The sequence below is a fragment of the Thalassophryne amazonica genome, chromosome 12 (genome assembly GCF_902500255.1).
Source record: "Thalassophryne amazonica chromosome 12, fThaAma1.1, whole genome shotgun sequence".
Classification (NCBI taxonomy): Eukaryota; Metazoa; Chordata; class Actinopteri; order Batrachoidiformes; family Batrachoididae; genus Thalassophryne; species Thalassophryne amazonica.
The window spans coordinates 69,457,788-69,485,207 of record NC_047114.1 but is presented as its reverse complement, the minus strand read 5'-3'; the positions used below and the strand labels follow the sequence as shown (position 1 = coordinate 69,485,207).

Sequence of the window (27,420 nt, the reverse complement as noted above, 5' to 3'; positions counted from 1 at the left end):
CTTGTTAGCTAAACTGAATTCTCCGTCCGACCACAGACCGAGTTACGATGGAAGCCAGACGTCTTATCGGAACATCCGTCAACATTTGTCGCAGTGATGGTACGTCTCTCTTTAAAACGGTGGGACCGCGTAATTTGGTTAAAATTTGATGTTTTGTTTTCGTGACGACTCTGAACAGGTCGTGTTCATTTGGCCGCCGTGAAGTCCGTGGATGAGGTCAAATCCGTGGCGATGGTGGAGTGGCAAGAGAAGAACATTTGTCGAGGAAAAGAGGTCAGTGGAAATTGCAAAACGTTATTTAATTTTTGTAACTTTGCTTCTGGACTCGGACACAACAGGGTTAAGATTGTTTTCTAGATATTTTTACGAGTAATTACTGTCATCAATCAAGATCTGCTTCAAATGTATACTTACGACTACATCTATCACTTTCTTCAGCAGTTATTTTCTGTTGATTAGTTATGTCCATAAGACGTCAAATATTATGAAAAATGTCGATTGTGTCACCCAGAGCCGAAGATGACTCCTTCAAATGTCTTTTTTCCATAATCCACAGCTCAAATATATTCAATTTAAACCAGAAATTATTCACATTTAAGAGACTGAAATCAAAGAATTTTGATGTTTTTAAAAAAACTTGTCTGAATGATTATCGAAGTCGCTGTTGATTTTGTGTAGTAGATGAGTCATTGCAGCTGGAATTTCATACTTAATTCAAGGGGTTTGACAAAAACATTGCATTAACCATGATACCAATAGTTTTCTTGACTCTTTACATTTTAACTTTCAAAGACTGCTGTCTTTGGGCAAGTCTGGATGCATACATGAACGTATCTAAGGCTTAGTTTACACTGCCAGTCCAAACTGGATTCATTGCAAATCTGATTCAGATTGGATCTCACTGACTGTCCAGGTTTTATATAACATAGCATAGCTGTCTCCTCTCAGGCCACCTTGGCCTCTTGCCGAGTTTGATGGGTCTGGTCCTTGTCTATGAGACTTTAAATAAATCCCTACTGATCTTTGACCAGGCCAACACTAATGACTTTCCCTGCTAAACTACTGATCTTTGATCAGATCTAATAAGGCTGGGAGGCTTGTCTATGCTATACATAAATTCCTGCATAAGACTACACTCTTATTTTCATCCTTGATCTTCTATAAGCATAAAGCATATGCTGTATATGCAGGGTACCAGCTTTTGTTGAAGTAACCTGTGATTGGCTGGCATCTTTTCATGGTGAGAGTCATAGATTGGCATCCACTTAACATGGAATCCACAGATAAGCACAATACTAATGAGCCTCTGTAAGACTTGGTTATGTTTCTTCTTAAAATAAGAGTTGTGTATGAAAAAAACATGTAATTCCTAAGTGGATACTGTTCTATTTCTGTGTAAACTCCTTGAAATAAAGCTGAAAATCTACATTACAAACACATCTTGACTTTCATTTCAGCTCTGTTGTGGTGGTGTACAAAGGCAAAGTGAAGTGACACATTGTCACTGTCTCCATACTTGTTGACTGAACTGTAAACGCCTCATGAGAAAGCTACTTCTCAAATATATTTTTAGGTATAGTATTTTACAAGTTGAGATCTGCAGTTGCAGCTGTAAGTTTTATATTAACAGATTAAAATTTTTCGAAAGTATTTCAGTCAGTTAGTGTAATCAGTAATTTAAGAAACATTTGGTTGTTGATATACCATACATTTATTGCCTCTTTAATTGTTATTTTAAAGCTAAATTACTGTTTTAGTAAAGGGTTTTTTGCTGCATACCAAATACTGTTCCACCAAGATCAAATGGCTCTTCTAGTCTGTTCTCTTACCCTAACCACAATCTAAAGTATGCATGCAGTGATGAAAAGCAACATAAAAGTGCAAAAAATAAAAATCATCAGGAGGCAGCCTACTTGCAAATTTGGAGAGATTTGGACTTGAACTCTGCATCTTTCAATTGGAATATAACTACATACGGTGATGCAACTACTTGGAAATGACCAGAGAGGGCACTACTGATTTCTTTTTTCCTTAAAATGTTTATACTTTGAGTTGGTTGTGAACTTGTGACATAATGAAATGTCCTCCACCCTGCCAACTGATTAAGTGAAACTACATATTTTTATTCAATTATGATACAGCATTAATGCTTTTACTGAAAATTGAAAACCTTGCACAGTAAATGTCTGTCTCCAGCAAGGTAATTTGTATATATGTAGGCAATAATGTAGGCTATAAGAAGCGCGAGTTGCCCATCGTGGCTTCGTGTCAGACACAAGCACCTGCCAATGTAACATTTGGATTCCTCATATCTATGGGGGTCTTCAGTGGTCATGTCACATTTGGAAGAAACATTTTTTTTTTGTGAGTTTCCTGTGCTAAAAAACAAAAAGGCAACATGTTTGTTTCCACAAGTACCTGTATTGTTGTTGTGTGTTTTCTCCCCTCTGTTCATGGTGGTTTGTTTGTGTTTTAGGTTGAAATTAGTGATCTTTATTCCCTCAATCCAAAACTATTGAAGTGTATCAATTCTCCTGCCAGTAAAGTTGCCACCCGACTCCATCCTGTTGTGGAAAAGGTAGGTGATGTCTTGTAGACACAAATGTAAAAGGATTTGGAACAGCCATTGCCAGCACCAACCAAATTAATTCATGTTTTGCTATACTATTTCAATCAAGTATCCAATACAACCAGAGTGTTTTTTGTGTGTGTGTGTTTTTTTTTTTTTTTTTTTCCACACTGGCAGCTTAACCCACTTTCCTAATATGATTAAAAGTATTAAATGGCAACTTTACTGTAGATGGTCACTTTTATCTAGTATTGCTTTTCCAATGAATTTGGATATCTCTCCTTTAGGTTGGCTTATTATTGTTGGTGATGATAATAAAACTGTCTGTTTAAAAGTAACACATCTTGAGTTTGTGTGATTCTCGATTACATTTTGGTTAAATTGCAACTACTTGGATTAGCTGTTTTGCTAAGCACTTGGTTAAATAAGTTATTTGGGCAAAATTTAACATCCAACTATATTTAAAACTGCTGTATGTGGAACATTAACTTTCATAATATCTGTTGCATAACCATGGTAAAGTAAGTCCCTTCGGCTGCTCCCTTGTTTGCACTCGGGGTCGCCACAGCAGATCCAAGGTGGATCTGCATGTTGAATTGGCACAGGTTTTACGCCGGATGCCCTTCCTGACGCAACTCCACATTACATGGAGAAATGTGGCAGGGGTGGGATTTGAACCCGGAGCCTTCTGAATTGAAACCAAGCACATTAACCACTTGGCCACCACCCCTGTTGCATAACCATGGTGCATACATTAAATTTTGTACAAGTTTTTTTTTTTTTTTTTTGTTTTGTTCTTGTTTTTTTTTGTCCGGTCCTGTTTTGTAAACCTCACTTTTGTGAGAGCGGGTATGCTTGTTCTGCTTCTTAAGATGGCCACAGTCCTTTTAAACATTGTATGTATTTAGTGAAGTTCACCTTGAATCTACAATGTTAATTTTTGTATGAAATGTAATACATTTTGTTATAGTGTAATTGAACACCATTTTTGAGTCTTGACCATTCAATATTAATTTATTCAATCAATCAATTTTATTTATATAGCGCCAAATCACAACAAACAGTTGCCCCAAGGCGCTTTATATTGTAAGGCAATAAAATTGCCTTACAATATAAAATAAAATATTGCCCTTGGCAACCAAACAGTATGGCACCTCTGGTCGATTTGATAACCAGAATCGGTGCATTAATGCATGGTCTTGTCTAGGCTAAAGACCGGGGATCAATGCCATGTGTGGCTCCAGATTGTCCATTATAAAATCTGTGGAGAACACACTCCTAGTGATGCACAGTATAGCAGAAAATAATAAATGCTGTCACTAGCAACTCGGAGTGACAATTGTGAGCAGAACAGTCTCATTTCCAAATGGGAATGCGTCACTGGATGCTGCTACAGTATTAAGTTTATTAAATAAACACATTGTATTAAATTTGGATAGTATTTTCATGTATTTGAACGGAGTTAAAATCGTAGGTTGTGCTGTTTGCAATACATTAAGCCAGCACTATTTACCTACTCCCACACAGAAGTGTACGGCGGGGACTAATTTAATCTGCCCCTCCCCACAACTCAACCTGAACCTGTTTCAAATGTAGCCCCTCTCAAGCTCCATCAGGTTGGATGGGGAGCACCTGTGCACAGTCATTGTCAGATCTCTCCAGAGATGTTAAATGGGATCCTGGTCTGGGATCTTCGTTCCTGCTTGCTGATGATCACGAAGGTTGGGTTATGTCCAAAAGAACTAGATCATGGGTATGAGTGGCCAAAATGGGTTTCCTCAGGGGGTGGCTGCTGTATCCCTTAGTGATAGGGGGAGAAGCGCAGTCATTTGTGGGGAGCTCGGAGTAGAGCCGCTGCTCTTTCATATTGAAAGGAGCCAGCTGAGGTGGTTCGGGCATTTGGTAAGGATGTCCCCTGGGCGCCTCCCTGTGGAGGTGTTCCAGGGCACGTCCAACTGGGAGGAGACTACGGGGAAGACCCAGGACTAGACTGAGATTATATCTCGCCACACTGGCCTGGGAACGCCTCAATATCCCTCAGTCAGAGGTGGTTAATGTGGCCTGGAAAGGGAAGTTTGGGGTCCTCTGCTGGATCTGTTTCCCCTGCGATCCAATTCCAGATAAGCGGTTAAAGATGTATGTTTCAAACGTATTGCATTCAAAAGCAGCAGAGTTCAGACGGCCATTAAGGCCCAGTCACACGGCACTTAACGAAGGGTGACGAAGCCCTGACGAAATAAGAAATCTGGACTTTCGTTGACTGTCGTTGGCATCGTTTAACCTTTGCGCAGCCTCGTTTCTGCAGCTGGCGCTTCGTCAGGATTTAAGTTTGAAGGTTCTTCACTGAAGACTATGGCCTCTGTGGGTAAAGTTATGCTTGGTACAAGAGCCCCAGCTGGTTTGTCTTTGACTTTCGGCAGCTTGGCCATAATCATGTAACTTGCACTTAATGAAATGTCACAAAGGTATCTGGATGGATTTCTACTGCTTTGGTGCCACCCGTGGACCTCTGCCTTCTACTCTGGACTGTTAAAAGTTCTGGAAGTCTAAACATGTTATCTGAGGGCAAATGTTTAGAAGCTTTAAAATTATTTGTAACAGCTGAAAAAGTTTCCTTCAGAAAAATCTTACCAATGAGTGCCTGCTCATATTTGTTTGGGGTTGACACTTTTAGCTTTAAGGTGTTTAGTGAAAACATCAGTGGCTTGTTGAGTGAAGAGACTAATGCACCAAGTGACAGTTGCCTTTCTAATTTTCTTTCCACAGGAGTATGAGGGCCGCCTGCGGTCATCCAGAATTCCTGGCCTTCCTTCCTGTATGTAATTGAATTTACTTTTTCTGCTATGCTGCCATGTCAGCTTGTCTGTCCTCTAACTGTTTGTTATCCTCCAAAAGCCACTGCTCCAGCAGTAACCCAGGCTGAAGAAACAGGTCAGCAAAGCAGCATGTTCCTATGTGTAAAGCAAATTAGTTGTGGCATTTTTTAAATCACCTTATTGGATCAGGGTGTGAGTGAGGGGGGAATCATGGGAGGACTGAAGTAAGATCAAACCCGGGCTATATTCATGAAAGATTTCATTTTACCAGAGGCGGTCCTTGTTGTTTGTAGTACATATGAGAGCAGAATTTTCTCTCTGAAGACTTTCCTCAAAGCTGGTGAGAGTACCTTTTCTCTATTAAAAGGGAAAACTCTGAGCCAGGAGTCTGCAACCTTGACTGTCAAAACAGCTATTTTTGTCCTATCTTCCACAAATAAAATTCTCCTGGAGTTGGAGAAAAATATATTTGACCTTTAGAATGAATGCATAGTTTGTCTGCCTGTCTGTCTTTTTCTTTTCTGTGTGTTTTACAACTCCAAATCAGAAAAGCTTGGATGATATAAAAATGTGGTGGTGGGGGACCCATAATTATCCTCACATTTTCTTTTGACTTCTAATAGTAACTGCAGACAGTATGAAACGCCATATTTTCAGGTTTTGTGTGATCAGCTTAATTTTATTTAGTATATATCTATTCCTATATTTAAGGCCTGCAATATATATTAAAAACAAAAACTTGGGACAGGGCAGTTTATTCTAACTGTAAGAATTAATTAATCATTTTTTCTTGAGAATTGTCAGGGGATGGATACATGAACATTACCAAGCCACTGAAAGTTTCTCGGACTTTATTTACATCGATGAAATGCAAACAGTATGGCACTCTATGGTAAATCTGTGTGGAGTTGTCGGTTCCCAAAAACTGAGTGACTGTGCAAGAAGGTGAAGAGTGAGGAAAGCCACCAAGACACCCAGACAACCCAGAAGAAGTTACAGGCTTCTGTGGCTGTGATTACAGAAGTTGTGCGTATAGTGCAAGCTTTGCATTTTGTATCCCCAGTTATACAGCTTTGTGATGGAAGTGGTACAGATGAGGATTTTCTTTCACCAAAACATCAATTCTAGGCTTGTATCTCAGATGTACTTTCTGGCAACTTGTAACTGAACTTTCAGGTCTTTTTAAGAAAATCCTCCTCTATACCACTTCGTCATGACGCTGTGTAACTCACTCATCATATAAAATGCAAAATATGCACAATTTCTCCAATTACAGCCAGAGAAGCCCAGAACTACAGGGTTGTCTGGGTGTCTTGGTGGCTTTCCTCACTCTTCTCCTTCTTGCACAGTCACTCAGTTTTTGAGAACTATCTACTCCTTACAGATTTACCATAGAGTGCCATACTGTTTGTATTTCTTCATAACTGATGTAAATAAAGTTCAAGACATATTCAGTTACTTGGAAATGTTCATGTATCCATCTCCTGACTTGTCTGAAGAAAACTGACAATAAAACTGTTTATTTATAGGTATTATACCAAAGGTGCCCATTACATATGCAACTCATCATCTTGGCTTTTATATTTTTAATTAATTTATATCAAGTTGTACAGATTTACTTTCACTTTGAGTTCAAGGAAGATAATTTTTTTAAACTTTTTATTTTGAGAAGCCTGATTTACTTTTTGTATTTGAAATGTCATAAACAAATTAAAGTGTGAATATCAAGTGGCCCAATATTTTTGGAGGGCACTGTATAGCAAATTAAAAATTTGTTTTGTCAAATCACAGAAACTTGCCACTTATAAAAGTTTGACACATGTGACTATATACCAGCACGCAGGTGTAAGCTGTATGTTACCAGTACCACTATACTTTTTGTTGGTAACTGATATGACATATAATGACTGCTTCTCTTCCATTACACTGATGGCCCCTGTTTTCCATGTGTACCTGCTGCAACCACAGTAGGTTAGTCAAGTCTGTTGTTTCTGAGCTGTTGATTGACTGAACACACCTAACTTGGTTAATTAGCAGTGGGTACAGCAGGGATCGTCAGAAAACATGCAGGTGATCGCCAGCAGCAGGGTTGGTGCCACTTGGTTTTCATCACTGTTGGCATTTAAGTTACAATCTGACCTCTTTAAAAGGATTTTCAGAAACTTTTCTCTTCACTTCTGCAAAACTGACAGGATAAAGTGGCTGTAAATATGATGGATTATGAGCAGGTCTTAGTGATGGGAGATGTCCGGATTGCAGCTGCATCACATATATCCTCATTGGTGGGCGCTGCTATAAATGTGATATGTTTTCTAAATATGGCCCCTGAAAGCTGACTTTGATTTAGTTTCCGTCTTATCACAATTATTTGACAAAAGCACTTGAACTGCCACCTTTCTGCACTTGACTTGTTATTCAGTCTCTGCTCATCTTTATGGAGTGGTGAATATAAATCTTTCTTCTTATAACAGTAAAGCTGTTGCTTTGTCCACTGGTGATTTAGCAGATTACAGGGTTGTAAAGTTAATCTTGTCAATGCACTGGAGTTTGGAGCAGATGTCTTGGAAAAACACTGCAAGCATAGTACAATTTACCCCATACTGCCAATTGCTTTATTTGAGCTGCAGCGTAGTGCTCACTTTTCCACTGTGCCTTACAAACTGGAATACCCTTTACTAATGAAGCTATGGTCCTGTTCAGTGATTTTACTGAAACATGCTGGTCTCTTCCTTCATGTGACTCTCGGAATGTTTGTTTACTAAAGTGACTAGACTTCACTACTTATTCATTGACTTGACAGATGATTATTTTTGCCATAGTTACAAAAAATGAAAAGGAAAAACTTGGCAAGCACCACAATATCAATAATGAATTGTACACTTACGAAAAAAAACTTTGGGTTGTGGCATTATCATGCTTGCCCAACCAAAAAAGGAGAAAATTCTTGACTTCACATTGGTAAGCCTCATCCACTGAGCTACCTGCACACCAAGTGTGTGTGTGTAAACGGACTGCCTTTATGTAGCACTTTTCCATCTGCATCAGACACTCAAAGCGCTTTACGTAATGCCTCACATTTACCCCAATGTGAGGTTGCTGCCATGCAAGGCACGCACTACACATCAGGAGCAACTAGGGGGTTAAGGACCTTGCCCAAAGGCCCATAGTGATTTTCCGGTCAGGCCGGGATTTGAACCGAGGATCCTTGAACACACCTCCTTGTGTGTGTTCATTTCAGTATTTTTACTGTCCTGGTTGTTTAGAATACTGTATCGCGCAAAGCGATGCAGCTGACAACTGCCCAATCTGGCAGCACACAATTTGTGCAGGCTGAGACCTGGTGCTATTTCCCATCTTGAAACTCCAAATGGAGTGAGACGTCGGCTGCAACGGCTGCTGCAGTGCAGCATTTAGGGCAGTTAGTTCCAAAACCTCCAGTATGCTGAAATGAGATACGTTTTGGACCTCTCATAGACTGGTGGTCTGTCCAGGGTGTTCCCTGTCTTTTGCCCAGTGATGCTGGGATAGGTTCTCCCCCCCATTACCGTTTAACAGGAATAATCAAGCTCAGAAAATGACTGAATTAACAGTCAGTCCTGTTTTACATCATACATGGTCCTACCTCAGCTACAAGAACAAGGGCCTTTCAAATATGTATCCAGGCATTAGTTTTTGTTTCATTTTGGAATTATGGCTGTACACCGATTTGCTTTCAGGGAGCGGGAGAATTCAGACCAGGCAAACATGTTTTTTCCAAGCCCCAACCAACCCAGCAGCCATGTCTACCACCGGGTCTTCTCAGGCAAGCCCAGGGATGATCCAACCTGAATCCCTGCCTTCATCGGTCCTGGCACTCTCTGGTTTGTATGGTTCTTAAGGGCCCATTAACACTATGACTTGAAGTAGCTGGCACTGGCTGATGTAGCAGATTCTCAAGTCGCTGCCATGCTGGGCAAGACTTGCTCCATTGGCATGCAGATGATTTGCCAACACAGAGTGAAAGGTTGATTAACATCAACAAGTGCTGAGATCTCAGACTCCGCAGGAGACAAGTCAACATCAGTCGGCAACGCTGATGTTTGCCGTGGCCGGCGGCGGAGAACAGGGGATTAACAGGGTGTACTACCAGAGGTGGCATAGCGGAGATCAACTCTTGCCAGTGTTGTAGCATGAACGTAGAATATTTTAAGCGTGTTGAAAATATTTGTGGGACCACAACAAACATCTGCGTTTCCCAACTGCCATCAACTTAGCTTCTGCTGAGTCTGGGGGACCTCTTCCCTGGCTGTCGTTAAGCAACGTTCACTCTGCTTTGGCAAATGCCGAGCTAATCGTAAGTGTGAGTGCACCCCTAAGAAAGAAGAGAAGCACTATGATTTGCATTATCAGTGCAATGAAATTTTGCTATCTGTATTCAACCCATCCTTGTAGTTTGACACAAGCCAACCACTAGTGGCAGTGGACAGCCTCAGTCTAGTACTTGGGAACCAACTTCCTTCCTGCAGCAAGTACTGTGGTCATGAGCAGAGAACCTTGTATACTTGTTTTTAAATGTTTTGCATAAAGGCTGTTGGAAAGTGCAGCGAGGTAGAACAACATCTAAAGTACTGCCAGAAAATCAAATGATGCATATATCTATGTAGTACAATGTAAAACTCCTTTTCTGTCTGAAGCTCAAAGCACTTCAGTAATGGATAACATTCACAAAGGAACTGCTGCCAGGTGTCTGTCGAACAACTGCATGGCAGTGCCAGCCTGGGAATTAAGAATGTTGGTCTTTAGTAATGACTGAGATGAGTGCTGTTTTTGCACTAACTCAGCCATAATGCTTTTCCAGGGGTTTGAACCTGTAACTAGTTTGTTACAAGACATATTCTGTAACTTTGAGGCCACCTTTTCATGTTCAACTTGAAGAGGATAACTTTCATTTAAAACAGACTTTCACCACATCATTGCAGGAAGTACTTGATAGACCGTGATTTGTGTTTAAAATAATACCTGCGGTTAGTTTGTCCAGTTGTCTTTGACTGTGATGCCCACTGCACTGGTGATTTGGTTGTACAAAGTATAAATCAGGATGGGTTAAATGTATTGGACAAATTACTTTGTGCAAATGACAATAGCTCTTCTTATAGGCTCTGAAAAGTGTGTATATATATATATATATATATATATATACACTCACAGACACAGTGCATCCAGAAAGTATTCACACTGCTACACTTTATCCACATTTTATGTTACAGCCTTCTTTTCTCTCTTCGACTCAAAACACCCCATAATGACAATGTGAAAAGGTGTTTTTTTTTTTTTTTTTTTTTGCAAGATTAGAAATCTCATGTGTATAAGTATTCACAGCATTTCCCATGAAGCTCAAAATTGACCTCACGTGCATCCTGTTTCCGCTGATCTCTGAGATGTTTAAACAGCTTAATTGGAGTCCACCTGGGGTCACTTAGTTGATTGGATATGATTTAGAAAGGCACATACCTGTCTACATATTAGGCCCCACAGTTGACAGTGCATGTTAGAGCACAAACTAAGCATGAAGGTTTTTGTGTTTTAATAAATTTGCAAAAAATTTCTAACTTTTTAATGTTGTCATTATGGGGTGTTGTGAGTAGAATTTTGAGGGGGAAAATGACTTTACTCCATTTTGGAATAAGGCTTTAACATAAAATGTGGGGGAAAAAAAGTGAAGCACTATGAATAATTTCCATATGCTGCATGTGTGTTTGCAAATTTAATTATTAAAGCTGTATTTTCTACATGGTTAATGCATTTTTGTTAAAGTACTTGAATTAAAGCAGTCTGTACAGCAATACAACTCCATTGTCGTGCTGTACATAGGCAAAATTCTGAAAAATGTCACCACCTACCACTTATGGACCTGACTCTATTTGAAACTTAGTGCTTCCCCACTGCTATTTTCCGTAATTTTGAAGTATTATCTTGATAAACCTGAACATATTCTCCAATCTCTTTTAGCACTTCCTCATAAGCAGCGTAAAAAGAACGAGATCAAACCAGCATCCAATAAATGTTTTGCCTCTGAGGCCATGAAGGAAAACGATGCATTTGAAAGGCTTCCTCCTCACTCTGCAGGAAAAGGTCAGTCCATTCAGACTGTCGTATTAATATCGTTTGCACTGAAGTACTTGTATTATCCAGATGCAAAAGTATTTGGAATTTGGTTTGCATTAATTGGGTGGAATTAATTGAATGTCAGTAGCAGTATGAGATGCAGAGTTGCTGTTTTCCTTTCATGCCAGATAAATTAGAAATGTTGCTCTGTTGTAGTAATAACAGTCAACACCATGATTATATTAACCAAGTAAAACATGGACTTTCTGGCATATCACATGACATTCACACCTATGAACAAAAATGAGTAAGTGGAGCAAAACCTCAAAGCTTCATGGGAGGAGACTTTTATTTATTTATTTTCTCTGTCTGAAGTCAGCTGATTTGTTGGACCAAAATTCTTTGTTTCCCTGTACATTATTAGCTAGTTGTTTGCTGTTTATTGCCATTAAAAGCAAATTTTATGAGGAACACCTTTATTTTTAAGAAGGGGCTGGGATGGAGCATTTTGTTGCACCGTTGCCACACTTTTCTACCAGGGTAGTGGAAAAAACACTTTAACACACTATGGAAACACTGTGGACAGGGTCCACATGCCTGTTGAGCCATGAAAAGCAAATATGGTGTCAGGTTTACCTTTATTATTCTGAGCGACAGGTGTCATCCAAACTTGTGGTGTTTTAAGAGATGTTTGTTAATATTTAATGAAAACTGCCTGAAAAGGACTCGTTAATACCATACAATAAGCTTAGTAATTGAATGTCAGAGTTTTACTTTGATTGTGGATTTATTTTATTTTAGAAGTGATAAAGCAGAAATGTTGAGTTATGAGGAAAACTGTAGATAGATTTTAATCAAACTTACTCATCAGTGGCATCAGAGCTGACAGGCTTACTTAAAAAGGACGCTGCTGTGTTCCAGATTCCTCAAACAAACACTGAGATGGCTTTAGAAATGTTGTTTGTGCATCAACATGACATATGGGAGAAAACCTTGCAAAACTAAGTATTATATACTATGAATATTGTGCTACTGTTATGTAAAATCTTTTATTTATTTATTTTTTCCCACTTCCTGTCTTACTCCCCCAATTGCTCAAACTATCAGTCGGTAGGAAGTCTGTGGCCCCTCAAGAGATTAACAAGGCCAACAAAAGGCAATCTTGTGCTGTTAAGCCCCCTGAAATAATAAGCAAGAAGGGAAAGGTAAGATGTGTGTTTTTTGGTTTGGCTTGGGTGTGACTCTTTGGATCTTGTCATGTGATTGAAGGCCTGTATTATTACAAAGACTTGAGAAATGTTTTTATGTTTTCTAAATGCTACATGTGCTTGTCCTTTGTTCCCTTTCAGTTTGGAGGGGTTACTCAGCCAAACCAGAAATTCTATGACATGATCCAAGATTTCAGAGCCACTCTGGAAATTGTCCCTATATCGGCATCTGACCTGGTAAGATTGGAGCTGACGCTTGCGAAGGTGTACATGGCATGCTATGTATTTAGACATAATTTTTTTCTCTTTCCCTGCACCACACAGATTGAACCTCACAAGATTTGTGTGTGTGTTCGCAAGCGACCCCTAAACAGGCAAGGTAGATGAAGAATGTCTGGTGTTCTGTACACATTTGTAAGAAAGTGAGTGTACAGTCTTTAGAGTTTATTAAAGCTCTACATTGACTCATTCATATCTGTCTGTTCTAGAGATTAATAAGAAGGACATAGATGTGATCTCTGTACCAGGGAAAGGTTCTCTGCTAGTTCATGAACCAAAGCAGAAGGTGGATCTCACAAAATACTTGGATACCCAAACCTTTCAGTTTGATTACTCCTTTGATGAGACTGCCACCACTGAGTTGGTCTACAAGTAAGTGATTTCATTACTTTTTTTGAATAACAAAATGGATATGCCATACGCTTCTGATTACTATTAATAAAATTAAAAAAGAAAAGTGGATGTGTTCTTTCTGTAGGTAGATATCGACAGCAGGGTTAACTAAAGTTATAGTTCAGGATGTTTGATGAAATTTGTCTGCTTTGAGGGTGTGCAATTTCTGATGGCTTTCCAGATTCACGGCCAAACCTCTGGTTCAGTCCATTTTTGAAGGTGCCATGGCAACATGCTTTGCCTATGGTCAAACCGGAAGTGGGAAGTCTCATGTAAGTCTCAATATGTGTACGGTATTGGGAAACAGTTTCTATGTGTGTGTTTGTTTATTTTGACACCCTATCCATATTTTGTGTATGGGTATTGGTTGTTGGCAAACTTTGTTTTATCTGTTCATTCTTGGAGTTGAAAGAAAGAAAAAAAAAAATATATATTAATTGCAGACTGTCAGCTTCAAACTGACATTATAAGTAATTGTATCCATATCAGCTGAACACTTTATGAAATACAGCACTGTTGTGTCATGTCTGGGAATATGAGCTGATGCTGTTTAACCGATGACCCATATGAAAATAAGTTTAATTCAACTTTTCTGCAGCATTAAAGTGGGATGTGGAGCAATATCCTTTTTTAATGTAATGTCTAAGCTCGTGCATAACTGGATCTGTTTGGGGTTCCAGCTTTAAAATCAGGTCACTTAAGCCAACTTGACACTTGCACAAATTTGATCCTCGCACTGCTGCACATTTCATCATGCTAATACAACTCGTTTGTTCTACTGGACGCCGCGCTTTGTCCCATTTGACATCACGTTTTATAAAACAGTGGAAAACACATTTGGAATCATCTGAAAGGTAATTATTTAGAATATATATAATATAATGGATTGGTAAAACGGTTGCATTTTCATTCCTTCTTATGAGTTTGATAATATATCTGTAAAATTATGTTTATTATAGATGGAACATCTCCTCTGTAATCATTCAGATGTGCTGCAGCAATGAGATGCATTGTCATGCAGTGATATGGTGTTTTCGAATAGGTTGGGCAATGTTCACCACAAGTTCACAAAATTAATGTGTGCCAGAAGTTTTGAACATTTCTAAATTTTCTTTGCACACTGACTCGTAACCGTGCACAGTTCACACACAATTTACAAGGAGTTTACTTACTGGTATACCAGATTGTGTGCCAGTGCGGGAATCAAATTTGTGCAAGTGTCACGGCACCTTTAGGATGAGGAAGCCAAAAATAATGGCCTGATCTAGCTGTATTTGCCATCGGTGCCACAATATCTGATAGTTACAATGACAAAAAAACATGGTCAGTGTCCAAATGTATAGTAGGTGAAATAAGAATAGAACATGTTACCAATTTCTCAGTAAGTATATTTCTAAAGGCTCTACTGACATGAAAATTTCACCAGATGTCAGTAACAACCCAAGTAATCCACACATGCAAAGAAACCAAAACAAATAACTACATAAGTTATGTTATAAAATGGAATGACGCAAGGAAAAAGTATTGAACACGCTTACTGAAATTTATTGAAACCTTTGTACAAAAGCCTTTATTGGTAATGACAGCTTCAAGACACCTCTTGTATTGAGATCCAAATAGTATACAAAGAGTTGAATTTTGGCCTCATCTGACCAGACTACCCTGTCTCCATCAGAAGGCCCAGGGCTTTCCATGCAGTATTCTGCCTGAAGAGGGGGTGGGGCCGATGCACGAGCATGGCCAATATCCTGTACATTGGAATGGCAATTTCAATGTTTTTGTCCATTCGGCTGCTCTCGTTTTAATTGGGGTTGCCACAGCGGATACAGCCAGATCCGCATTGGTATTTGGCACACGTTTTACACCAGATGCCCTTCCTGATGCAATTCCAGTTTTACCTGGAGAAACACACACAACTGCTGGTGTTCCAAAGAGGTCTCCCATCCAAGTACTAACCAGATCCTGCACTGCTTACCTTCTGGGATTTGACAGGATCAGGCTCACACAGAGCAGACCAAATGTCAATTTCAATAAAATGTCTAATTTTATCACAAATAACTCAACTTATTGTCATTTTCTTATTCAGTAAATCTATTCCATGTAATTAAATTTTAGGTGGGTGTTTAACTGCCTTTTTTCAAAAAAGGGGGTGGGCTGATTCTTGGCCCCAGATCCACCAAGAGGCAAATATGACATTCTCAGTATTTTGCAAGCTTGTTAAAATCTACAGCAAACTTTAATTGATTTTCAACATGCTTTTTCTTCAGCAGTGGAGTCTTGTCGTAAGTGTGCACACAGGCCATGGTGGTGCAAAACTTGTTTTCTTTGTTGTTCAGCTGCTCTCCACAAGTGGTCCTTGGCTCTTGGACAACTCTTCTGATAATTCTTGTCATTCCTCTGTTAGAAATCTTGTGAGGAGCACCTGGTCGTGGCTGGTTTATGGTCAAATTATGTTTCCACTTCCGGAATATGGCCCCACAGTGCTCAATAGAACATTCAGAAGTTCAAAAATCCTTCCGTAACCAATGTCATTAATGTTTTGCAACCATAAGGTTGCGAAAATCTTGATAGCTTTTTGCTTTAACCCATCAAGAGATGTTTTTTGTGACATCTTGATAATGAGACGCCTTCCGTAGACCATCAATTGGGACAGAACCAGTTGATATTAATTTGCACTGACAAGGGGTAGGACTGCTTTCTTTTTTACTGAGTTCAGCTGGTGCCTTGGCTTTCCATGCCTTTTTCCACCTCCCTCTCCATGTGTTCAATACTTTATTCCTGTTATTTTACTTTTACACAAAACTTAATTTCTGTGCTTATTTGTTTGTTTCTTTATGTGTGTCATCTAGTGAAAATTTTATGTCAGTAGCACCTTTTTAGAAATATATTTACTGAGAAAAATGGTGACACGTTAAATACTTATTTTACCCACTGTATATGAGCTTAATCTTGCTCAGGAATTTAACAAGTGTATTGACTGCTCCATACATTGTCTTGCATTTCTGATTTGGCATAATTTACTACCTAGACAATGGGAGGTGACTTCATAGGGAAGCAGCAGAACAGTGGTAAAGGCATCTACGCTTTGGCAGGTAAGAGCTAAATGATACTTTGCTAATGGACTGGTTTCATGAATGACTCTCACGAGTTCAGATTATGCAACAAGAGAAATGTGGGCAAACAAAATTTCACCTGTTTGTTCCTGCTGAATAGATCATTGGGGCGACACCTATGCAGACAGTTATTTCATTTAAATATGCTGTGATTGTTCTATGTGGATTGAGAATCATCTGTGACTGGCAGGGCCTTCTTTAACTTCACATTTTTCCAAAACTACACATGGAGAAGTGGAATTCGGTTTTATGCTTCACGTAGCCAAAACTGTTTTTCTTCGTAGGTGCACTGCCTCAATGTATGACACACCTGCTAATAATAAACTACACAGTTGTAAAATTATTAAGCACAACCAAATTTTCTTATAACATGTAGGAGATCACCTAAAGGCAAATATATATTTTCATCACCAAAATTTGCATTATTAAGAATTAAAAAGCAGTGAAATATCTGACAAATTTGTATTTAGTGGATTTTCAGCAGGCGCCTATAATGTATGTAAAATTTTAGTAAGTATGCTAGTACAGCACAGTTGCTTTTGGATTATGTAACCAGTTACAAAAAAATTTGTTCAATTTTATCTACTTTGTCCCATTCATGTTAGTAGAGATCTCACTTAATCCTGTCGCTCAATTCTTCAGATTTATACTGCCTTCAAGATCTTGAAACTGTTTGATCCTCTCTCCCTACCCTTCCTATTCAGCGCAGGATGTTTTCATCTGCCTCAACCACAGGCGATACACTAGCTTGGATCTTTCTGCTAACATCAGCTTCTTTGAGATTTACAATGGCAAAGTAAGGCTGGATTATTCATCTCAATCACACTCTTTGTAAAACATTTAGACTGTAGTATTTTTTGGGGGGGGTGGACAAAAAGGCTGACTGTTAATACATTTTCCTTCAAGTGTATGGGCCTGTATTGATTTTAGGTGTATGACCTGCTAAACAAGAAGGCAAAGCTCCGTGTCCTGGAAGATGACAGACAGCAGGTGCAGGTGGTGGGTCTGGAGGAGGTCTGTGTCTCCACGGCAGAAGAGGTTATTAAGATGATACAAGTGGCCAGTGCATGCAGGTCGGTACTTGTGTATTAAGTTATTTAGAAATTCCACACAACCACTGCATTATAATTATTCATTAACATGGCTAATGTCTACCTTTTTTTTTTTTTTTTGTATTGCCATCTCTCCTCAGAACATCTGGCCAGACTTCAGCCAACGCCAACTCTTCCCGCTCTCACGCTGTTCTCCAGATAGTTCTACGGCGGAATGACCGTGCCGCAACACTGCATGGCAAATTTTCACTGGTCGATTTGGCCGGCAATGAGCGCGGCACAGATGTCAGCAGCAACGATCGCAGCACACTGGTGGAGACGGCTGAGATCAACCGCAGCCTCCTGGCTCTCAAGGTAGACTGAAGAAGCTAGAAAGAAAAAAAAAAAAATTATATATATATATATATATATATATATAATTTATTTTTAAACATTTAATTGCAGTTTGTCTTTTAAATGACTGCAGTTTTATTTATAAAAAAAACCCTCAATTTTATTTTTAAATAACTTTTCTACTTAAATACAAATCCATACACTTTCCAAATTATGGCTTTGTGCCGACTGTAGTGAGGCTTGACATGACACGTATCACTTTCATTCTCAGCCATGCTGGAATTTTAAACTTCCTCCCTGCATATGGTGGGAGGACAGGAAAAAAATTTAACACGTTAAATTTGTTTCAATTTTATTTCAAGCAGTAATTTGCAAATTTATTCACTTTACAATCCCTGTTTATAGTAACAAGTAATCCTGACTGCCCTGGTTGCAGTCATGTCTGTCAGTTGTAAATATGAATGACTGGACAGGCTTGGCGGGGAAGCCCAGAAAAACATGGTCACCAAAAATTTGAGTTCGAAAAGCTGCACTGCAGGCACAGGATCAAGTAGTTTAGGATCCATATTATGTGCAGCTTTGCCATAATGGTTATACCAATGGTTCCCAAAGTGTGGGTTAAGAAACAAAACACAGGATTTATGATACTACAACCCCTGGCAGTAATTATGGAATCACCGGCCTCGGAGGATGTTCATTCAGTTGTTTAATTTTATAGAAAAAAAAGCACATCACAGACATGACACAAAACTAAAGTCATTTCAAACGGCAACTTTCTGCTTTAAGAAACACTATAAGAAATCAGGAAAAATAATTGTGGCAGTCAGTAACGGTTACTTTTTAGACCAAGCAGAGGGAAAAAAATATGGACTCACTCAATTCTGAGGAATAAATTATGGAATCACCCTGTAAATTTTCATCCCCAAAACTAACACCTGCATCAAATCAGATCTGCTCATTACTCTGCATCTAAAAAGGAGTGATCACACCTTGGAGAGCTGTTGCACCAAGTGGACTGACATGAATCATGGCTCCAACACGAGAGATGTCAATTGAAACAAAGGAGAGGATTATCAAACTCTTAAAAGAGGGTAAATCATCACGCAATGATGCAAAAGATGCTGATTGTTCAGTCAGCTGTGTCTAAACTCTGGACCAAATACAAACATGGGAAGGTTGTTAAAGGCAAACATACTGGTAGACCAAGGAAGACATCAAAGCGTCAAGACAGAAAACTTAAAGCAATATGTCTAAAAAATGCACAACAAAACAAATGAGGAACGAATGGGAGGAAACTGCAGTCAATGTCTTTGACCGAACTGTAAGAAACCGCCTAAAGGAAATGGGATTTACATACAGAAAAGCTAAACGAAAGCCATCATTAACACCTAAACAGAAAAAAATAAGGTTACAATAGGCTAAGGAAAAGCAATCGTGGACTGTGGATGACTGGATGAAAGTCATATTCAGTGATGAATCTCGAATCTGCATTGGGCAAGGTGATGATGCTGGAACTTTTGTTTGGTGCCGTTCCAGTGAGATTTATAAAGATGACTGCCTGAAGAGAACATGTAAATTTCCACAGTCATTGACGATATGGGGCTGCATGTCAGGTAAAGGCACTGGGGAGATGGCTGTCATTACATCATCAATAAATGCACAAGTTTACATTGATATTTTGGACACTTTTCTTATCCCATCAATTGAAAGGATGTTTGGGGATGATGAAATCATTTTTCAATATGATAATGCATCTTGCCATAGAGCAAAAACTGTGAAAACATTCCTTGCAAAAAACACATAGGGTCAATGTCATGGCCTGCAAATAGTCCAGATCTTAATCCAATTGAAAATCTTTGGAAGTTGGCCCATGACAAGGCTCCAACCTGCAAAGCTGATCTGGCAACAGCAATCAGAGAAAGTTGGAGCCAGATTGATGAAGAGTACTGTTTGTCACTCACTAAGTCCATGCCTCAGAGACTGCAAGCTGTTATAAAAGCCAGAGGTGGTGCAACAAAATACTAGTGATGTGTTGGAGCGTTCTTTTGTTTTTCATGATTCCATAATTTTTCCTCAGAATTGAGTGATTCCATATTTTTGTTTTTTTTCCCCTCTGCTTGGTCTAAAAAAGTAACTGTTACTGACTGCCACAATTTTTTTTTCCTGATTTCTTATAGTGTTTCTTAAAGCCAGAAAGTTGCCATTTGAAATGACTTTAGTTTTGTGTCATGTCTGTGATCTGCTTTTTTTTCTACAAAATTAAACAACTGAATGAACATCCTCCGAGGCCGGTGATTCCATAATTTTTGCCAGGGGTTGTATTCATTTTTCTGACCTAGTTTAATATTTTATATATGGAAATACTTAATCTTGGTCTCATTTCACAGTTCAAGTTGTGATTGTTTGGATGGGCCCCAGATGACTTTAAGATTTGAAATTTGGGCCCTGGCATTCTCAATTTTAGGAATGGCTGGTTTAGACAATATGTGGGATCCAAGGACATCACAATGGTTTCCTGTAGTATGTCACATATAGAAACCCTCACATTCACCCTTTCACACACTGGGTGTAAATTCGCCATTAAGGACACCGTAGGCCTCCCTCCACCCTGGGAGACCTGATGACTGTCTGACAGGCCTGCCTCTTATACTTCCATGTCTTCAGAACTCCATCTAAGTGTGAAGCATGTGTACGGAATACCAGGAGTGCTTAAAAAGGACATGCAACTATGCCACTATCCCCATCCCCCCCCCCTTTCTTTGAGCTAATAACTGACATCTACACTACTTGTTCATGTATGTGTGTGAAAAGTAACTATGCATGCCTCCATTCTTGTCATTTAGGAATGCATTCGTTCACTGGGAATGAATAGTGATCACATTCCTTTCAGGATGAGCACTTTGACAAAGGTCCTCAGAGACTCCTTCATTGGGGAGAAATCCAGGACGTGCATGGTATGTTGCCAAATTTGTTTTCCTCTCACTAGCACAGTTTAAGGATTCACTGTAATAAATTAAGTTAAACACGAGACAAACTGTGTATAATTAGTGCATGTACAAATGCCGCTCCCCTCTCCCTTCACAGATTGCTATGGTGTCTCCCGGCATGGCTTCGTGTGAATATACAATGAACACGCTGCGTTATGCTGACAGGTATGTAATTATTTTCATTTCTGAGTCACTGAGGGCACTGGTGCCACTCAACTTTGTGTTATACTCATTGAAGGAAATGCAGATTGTTCTTACTGGAATTGTTGTATTTTATGATGGTACATTAGGGCCATTGTCGGCTTAAAAGTACAGAGGAGTTTGTACTCTGAGGAAACTAAAAGTACTTTTTTACTAAGATTAGTATGAATTGACAGTAAGAAAATTCCAATACATGAGAAGTGTGTGTGTATATGTATGTGTGTGTGTGTGTGTGTGTATATGTATATATATGTATATATATGTATATACACACAACAAAAATATAAACACAACACTTTTGGTTTTGCTCCCATTTTGTATGAGATGAACTCAAAGATCTAAAACTTTTTCCACATACACAATATCACCATTTCCCTCAAATATTGTTCACAAACCAGTCTAAATCTGTGATAGTGAGCACTTCTCCTTTGCTGAGATAATCCATCCCACCTCACAGGTGTGCCATATCAAGATGCTGATTAGACACCATGATTAATGCACAGGTGTGCCTTAGACTGTCCACAATAAAAGGCCACTCTGAAAGGTGCCGTTTTATTGGGGGGGGGGGGGGGGGTACCAGTCAGTATCTGGTGTGACCACCATTTGCCTCATGCAGTGCAATACATCTCCTTCGCATAGAGTTGATCATCAATTGTGGCCTGTGGAATGTTGGTCCACTCCTCTTCAATGGCTGTGCGAAGTTGCTGGATATTGGCAGGAACTGGTATACGCTGTCGTATACGCCGGTCCAGAGCATCCAAAACATGCTCAATGGGTGACATGTCCGGTGAGTATGCCGGCCATGCAAGAACTGGGACATTTTCAGCTTCCAAGAATTGTGTACAGATCCTTGCAACATGGGGCCGTGCATTATCCTGCTGCAACATGAGGTGATGTTCTTGGATGTATGGCACAACAATGGGCCTCAGGATCTCGTCACGGTATCTCTGTGCATTCAAAATGCCATCATAAAATGCACCTGTGTTCTTCGTCCATAACAGACGCCTGCCCATACCATAACCCCACCGCCACCATGGGCCACTCGATCCACAACATTGACATCAGAAAACCGATGGCTGTCTGCCATCTGCCCTGGACAGTGTGAACCGGGATTCATCCGTGAAGAGAACACCTCTCCAACGTGCCAAACGCCAGCGAATGTGAGCATTTGCCCACTCAAGTCGGTTATGACGATGAACTGGAGTCAGGTCGAGACCCCGATGAGGACAACGAGCATGCAGATGAGCTTCCCTGAGACGGTTTCTGACAGTTTGTGCAGAAATTCTTTGGTTATGCAAACCGATTGTTTCAGCAGCTGTCCGAGTGGCTGGTCTCAGACGATCTTGGAGGTGAACATGCTGGATGTGGAGGTCCTGGGCTGGTGTGGTTACACGTGGCCTGCGGTTGTGAGGCTGGTTGGATGTACTGCCAAATTCTCTGAAATGCCTTTGGAGACGGCTTATGGTAGAGAAATGAACATTCAATACACGAGCAACAGCTCTGGTTGACATTCCTGCTGTCAGCATGCCAATTGCACGCTCCCTCAAATCTTGCGACATCTGTGGCATTGTGCTGTGTGATAAAACTGCACCTTTCAGAGTGGCCTTTTATTGTGGGCAGTCTAAGGCACACCTGTGCACTAATCATGGTGTCTAATCAGCATCGTGATATGGCACACCTGAGAGGTGGGATGGATTATCTCAGCAATGAAGTGCTCACTATCACAGATTTAGACTGGTTTGTGAACAATATTTGAGGGAAATGGTGATATTGTGTATGTGGAAAAAGTTTTAGTTCTTTGAGTTCATCTCATACAAAATGGGAGCAAAACTAAAAGTGTTGTGTTTATATTTTTGGTGTGTGTGTGTGTGTGTACACCTCAGTGACAAAGTCATAGCAATTATTTTGTGTGTGAGGGAAAGGGTGGCTATGCCCTAAAATTTTTGATCAATTTTATTGTAATGGCTTCTTGCTTATTTTTCAATTGGAAAAGCTGTTGGATATAAGTAGTGTGATGCTACATCTGTGCCTAGTTTCAAGCATGTATTTTATGGAATTGGAGATCAAAGTTTGTCAGGAGTGTAAACATTTGTGTGACCACATTTTGAAAATTTCTAAGGCTTTTCTTGAAAACTTACAACTTCATATTGTCAGAATACAAAAGAGTGTCATGCTCCAGTGCCAAATAACAACAAAGTTCCTCAAGGCACTTCACATGAGTAAGGTCTAAATTTACTAGCCCCTAGAGCAAGCACACAGGCAACAGTGGTAAGGAAAAACTCCCTCTGATGTTGAGGAAGAAACCTCAAGCAGACCAGGCTCAGAGGGGTGTCCCACTGCTTAAGCCATTCCAACATTACAAGGTTTTTACAATGTTTTGCCAAGCTGAAGAAACAGAAAAACCAGAATAGCATCAAATCAAAGTCCAATTTTGACATGAGCACAGTCATTGGCAGGGGGTCAACCCCCTTTTTTGAATTTGACTTTTATTTTTGCTTTTGGCGAGAATCCTCTGATTATCACATTATGAGGGAAGAAAATGTCTAAAACCTTTAAACACTATTTGGTGCTTGTCCGTTCTGGCAGAGTGAAGGAACTGAGGAGACCAGCCAAAGCAAATGGAACAGCTAAGGTGCAACAGCCTGTAGATGGCTCTTCAGAAGAGGTCAGACTGCATAACATAAGTACTAAATGTTTTTTTCGGGCATATAATGTAATTAAAGGCTGCTTTTCTCTACTGTAGGAATCTGAGGGAGATACCAGTGTGTATGATGCTATATCTCAAGTGGCGGAGCTGGAAGAGAATGTGCATGAAGTTCTGCAGGTACCAATTTCCCTGTCTTTATTTATTTGCTGTGACAACATACCATTTATATACCATTTTAATACATTTGTCTTACATTTTCCTGTCTTATGTTTTTCCAGGCAGGAGTTGGACTCATCAAGGACATGGAGCAAACATCATATGACATTGAGGAGGGGCTGCCTCACCTGATGCTTCATGCAAAGAAATTAATGGGTTTGTACAACATACAGCTTGTTTCATATATTAGACGGTATACATATGAGTATAAATAAAAAATCCACATGAAAACACAACTTCAAATGAAACTGTGGGGGAGCTATTTATATTTACATGTCTTAAAGCAGGATACACTTTATTAGGTGTATGTAAAGTTAAACCAGTCTAACAGCTGGATCTACACTGATATGTTGGATAAAATGTGCAAACTTATTGTTTATTGTATATTCAGTGCCTGCTTAATCACTGCCAAAACAAATAACACATGAACAGTATGAAAACTAACAAATTATGCATTCCCTGGAGCTAATGTGGCCAGCAAAGAGCCTTGCATATATGGATTACATCCAGAACGAGAGTCCAAAAGGTGCAGACCACTCAGTGACGGGGCTTTTTAATGCCCAAGTTTGGGTGCAGTAAATTTACATATGGTGTTGTTGCTGAATTGGGTTCCTTTTCTGTTGCATGTTTCTTTTCCATGAGTGCTTGTTGACGAGAATTTTTTTTTTTTTAAGACGTGGAAGGAAGCTTATTTTCTGACTTTGATCTAGATTATCAGTTGCTACATACATGCAATGCATTTCTCCAGGATTGCGTTCAGTAGAAGTTGATTTTACTTATTTATTGCAATGTCTATTAGTGCTGAAGTTGAATGTCAGTCAACAGACTGAGCTAGCTTCAATGAAAAATAGATCTCTTGATCGAGGTGATCTGGATCAGGATTTCACTTTGTAAACTTTTAAGGATTATGTCAAAACGACCTCATGGATACGACATCAGCCAAGATCAGGAAGACACTATTGTTTCAGTTTCTGAATTAAATACCAGATTGCAACATCTTGATCATTCTGGATCAATATGCAATTATTGCATTGTGTTGTGAAATTCGTATCCAGGTAAAGTCCAGGTCACAATGTAAATCGCATTATCTTTTATTTTGATTCCTTGTCGACCCTTGGCAGATGTCAGACATCTCTGATTGCTTCTTTTTTTTTTTTCTTATGCCTGATGAACATACAGATGTCAAAAACAGATATTTTTCAATCTGAGCAAAACAAATTCCTTGTAAATTAAAACTCACTTGGCAAAAAAAAAAAAATCCGATTCAGAAAAGTTTGTCAGGAAATGGCGAAGTTCTCATCAGTATACAGGGACAGAGATTAGGACAGATGTGCAGCTAAGATATTTATTTTTTGCTTTGTTAGAGGTGTCACCCATCACTTAAAACAGCCAATTTCAGTCATGGAAAAAAAATCGCTTTAAATTGTAGTCAAATCAGTAGCGGAATGGATTTGAAATTGCTGTCCTCTATTTCTGCATATTTGTTTTCATAAAGGAAAGTCCAACAGAGATTGATTGGAGTTGGTTTGTACTAGTCCTGCTGCATGTGCTGAAATTTTATGAAATTATGAATGACTAACTGCTGTTTTGATTTGTATGTTATCACTATCTTCCACAGACACCGTAACGGCTTTGCAGAATGCAGTGAATCAAGAGAAAGTGGCGAGGATGAACCACAATCATTAGCAGGGGTTGCTCAATGCTGGTTCCCTGTGGGGACGACACTACAGTTGTTTTGAAAGCTTAATGTTTCACTTCATTGTTTCATTTGAGATACAAATACAGCCGGTGTCCCATAAATTAGTGTATGTTTAATATGATGTCTCGTAACTTGGTGTTCACTATGTTTTGTGTGGCACGATAATGCCGTAGGGTTGTTGTCATCTGAGCTGTGTTTTGCTGTTCTTTGAGCTGTATACAGTTGCTGCAGATTTTAAAGTGAGGCTTACATTAATAAAATCTGACATTGTTTAAAAGATTTTTCATTATTTTACTGCACCATGTCAAAATGTTGTCAAATGTCAATAAATATGCAGAATCTGTGTTTTGGTTTTTTTTTTTGTTGTTTTTTCTCTCAAATGAGTATGATTATCATGGACTACAGACAGCAAATACTGCTGAAGTAAAATGACTAACTAGGAATAAAACTGGCGATGGATTATGTATTTATCTTCTGTGGAGCACTGTGTGGACTTGTGACCATATACCAACAGAGCATGACTCAAACCTAATGTGCATTGACTTTTGGTCAGTGTATTTCTTGGGTTGTGTACAATCCCTACTGTGCCTCCTTCAGTTGTCACAACTACATGGAAGATGGAATTATTTTGTTTTGTGAGTATTTTTAAGAGGACCACAACCATTGGCAGTCCTATTTTTCAACTAATTGCTATATATGTGTATATACATATGAGAAGAGCTCTTTATTTAATGCGTTTAAGCAACAAAAGCTTTAACTTTATATCCAGAAAGGCCCTATATATATATCTATATTAGACTTGTTCAAAATGTCAGATGTTACAAAATCTTTTGGGCCACATGTTCTTGTTCCACTAATAAAATAAAAGATCTGTGCCAAATTTTATTGTAATCTGACATTGTTTATGGGTCCCTCACAAAGCAACAATTTTCTCCAAACAAGCAATATAGTAATTCCAGTAATGTTCTCTGGGTGACCAATCAACCACCACTTTTTGTGATTAGAAGCCATCACATGTACCTGTAAAAGAAAAAATGGAATTGGTCTTCTCCCGTTAGGGTGATGTTGCCTTGCTAGTGGAGGTAGAGGAAAATGTCACTCTGGAGGACCTTTTAAATCTTATCTGAGTTCAAATTTGGTCTTCACCTATAAAACCCCAAGTGGAACAAAAACATGTGGCCCGAAGTCCCACCTCAATGTTATTTAACTGGACCTCAGTCACATTTATTTAGATATGTTGATATAATCCAGAAATTGCCAATAATTGGTGGTAATTCTTTTGTGAATAGTTTTGGATGATCAAATAATCACTGTCACTTGCTTTGATGTATAAATGTATTGGAATACATGGTTAAATTCACAAAAGCTTTTTTTTTTAATCTTTCTCCGCATACATTTCTCATGTATGTGTGGGGATGAGGGCAATATTCACCAAAATGCAGCACGTTTTCAGGGTTCAATTTATTTATTTATTTATTTGAGTCTAAAAACGTGCTTCCAATTTATTATGCAAAAAAATATAACAGAAATGAGCCTTGATCAGTTTAAAATCAAATCTTACCTTCCCATAAATGCAAAGAGCCAACATTTACCTTTAGCTGAAAAAAAAATATTCCTTTATCGTCTAAAAGCAAAACGTGATTATAATCTTTTATAAAATACTGTTTAATATTGAACTACAGGATGTGGGTGTAGTAAGATGGAAACCGGAAGTATTGCTGGTTACTTGGGCTGCGGCACCTGAAACGAAGCAATGTTCACCTTTTCCCTAAGGACCATTCTAGGTCAAGGAGCGTCCCCTAAAGAGAGGGCAATGGCAGTCA

At 39.2% G+C, this 27,420-nt stretch overlaps 1 protein-coding gene across 2 annotated transcripts; it reads left to right on the top strand.

The window, feature by feature from the left end:
* kif2c (kinesin family member 2C) lies at positions 1–25,933 on the top strand. Of its 2 annotated transcripts, XM_034182854.1 has the most exons (22): positions 1–99; positions 179–273; positions 2,477–2,578; positions 5,336–5,384; positions 5,465–5,500; positions 9,102–9,245; positions 11,374–11,496; positions 12,577–12,674; positions 12,819–12,914; positions 13,002–13,056; positions 13,166–13,328; positions 13,531–13,621; positions 16,378–16,441; positions 17,167–17,258; positions 17,393–17,535; positions 17,655–17,868; positions 20,691–20,801; positions 20,932–20,999; positions 23,622–23,700; positions 23,779–23,859; positions 23,961–24,054; positions 25,517–25,933. In XM_034182854.1, exons 1-22 carry the CDS (start codon positions 48–50, stop codon positions 25,582–25,584), a joined length of 2,118 nt encoding a protein of 705 aa, XP_034038745.1. In that variant the 5' UTR covers positions 1–47; the 3' UTR covers positions 25,585–25,933. The 2 variants fall into 2 exon arrangements, with proteins under 2 accessions (XP_034038745.1, XP_034038746.1); XM_034182855.1 differs by lacking the exon at positions 5,465–5,500.
* The last annotated feature ends 1,487 nt before the right edge of the window (positions 25,934–27,420 follow it).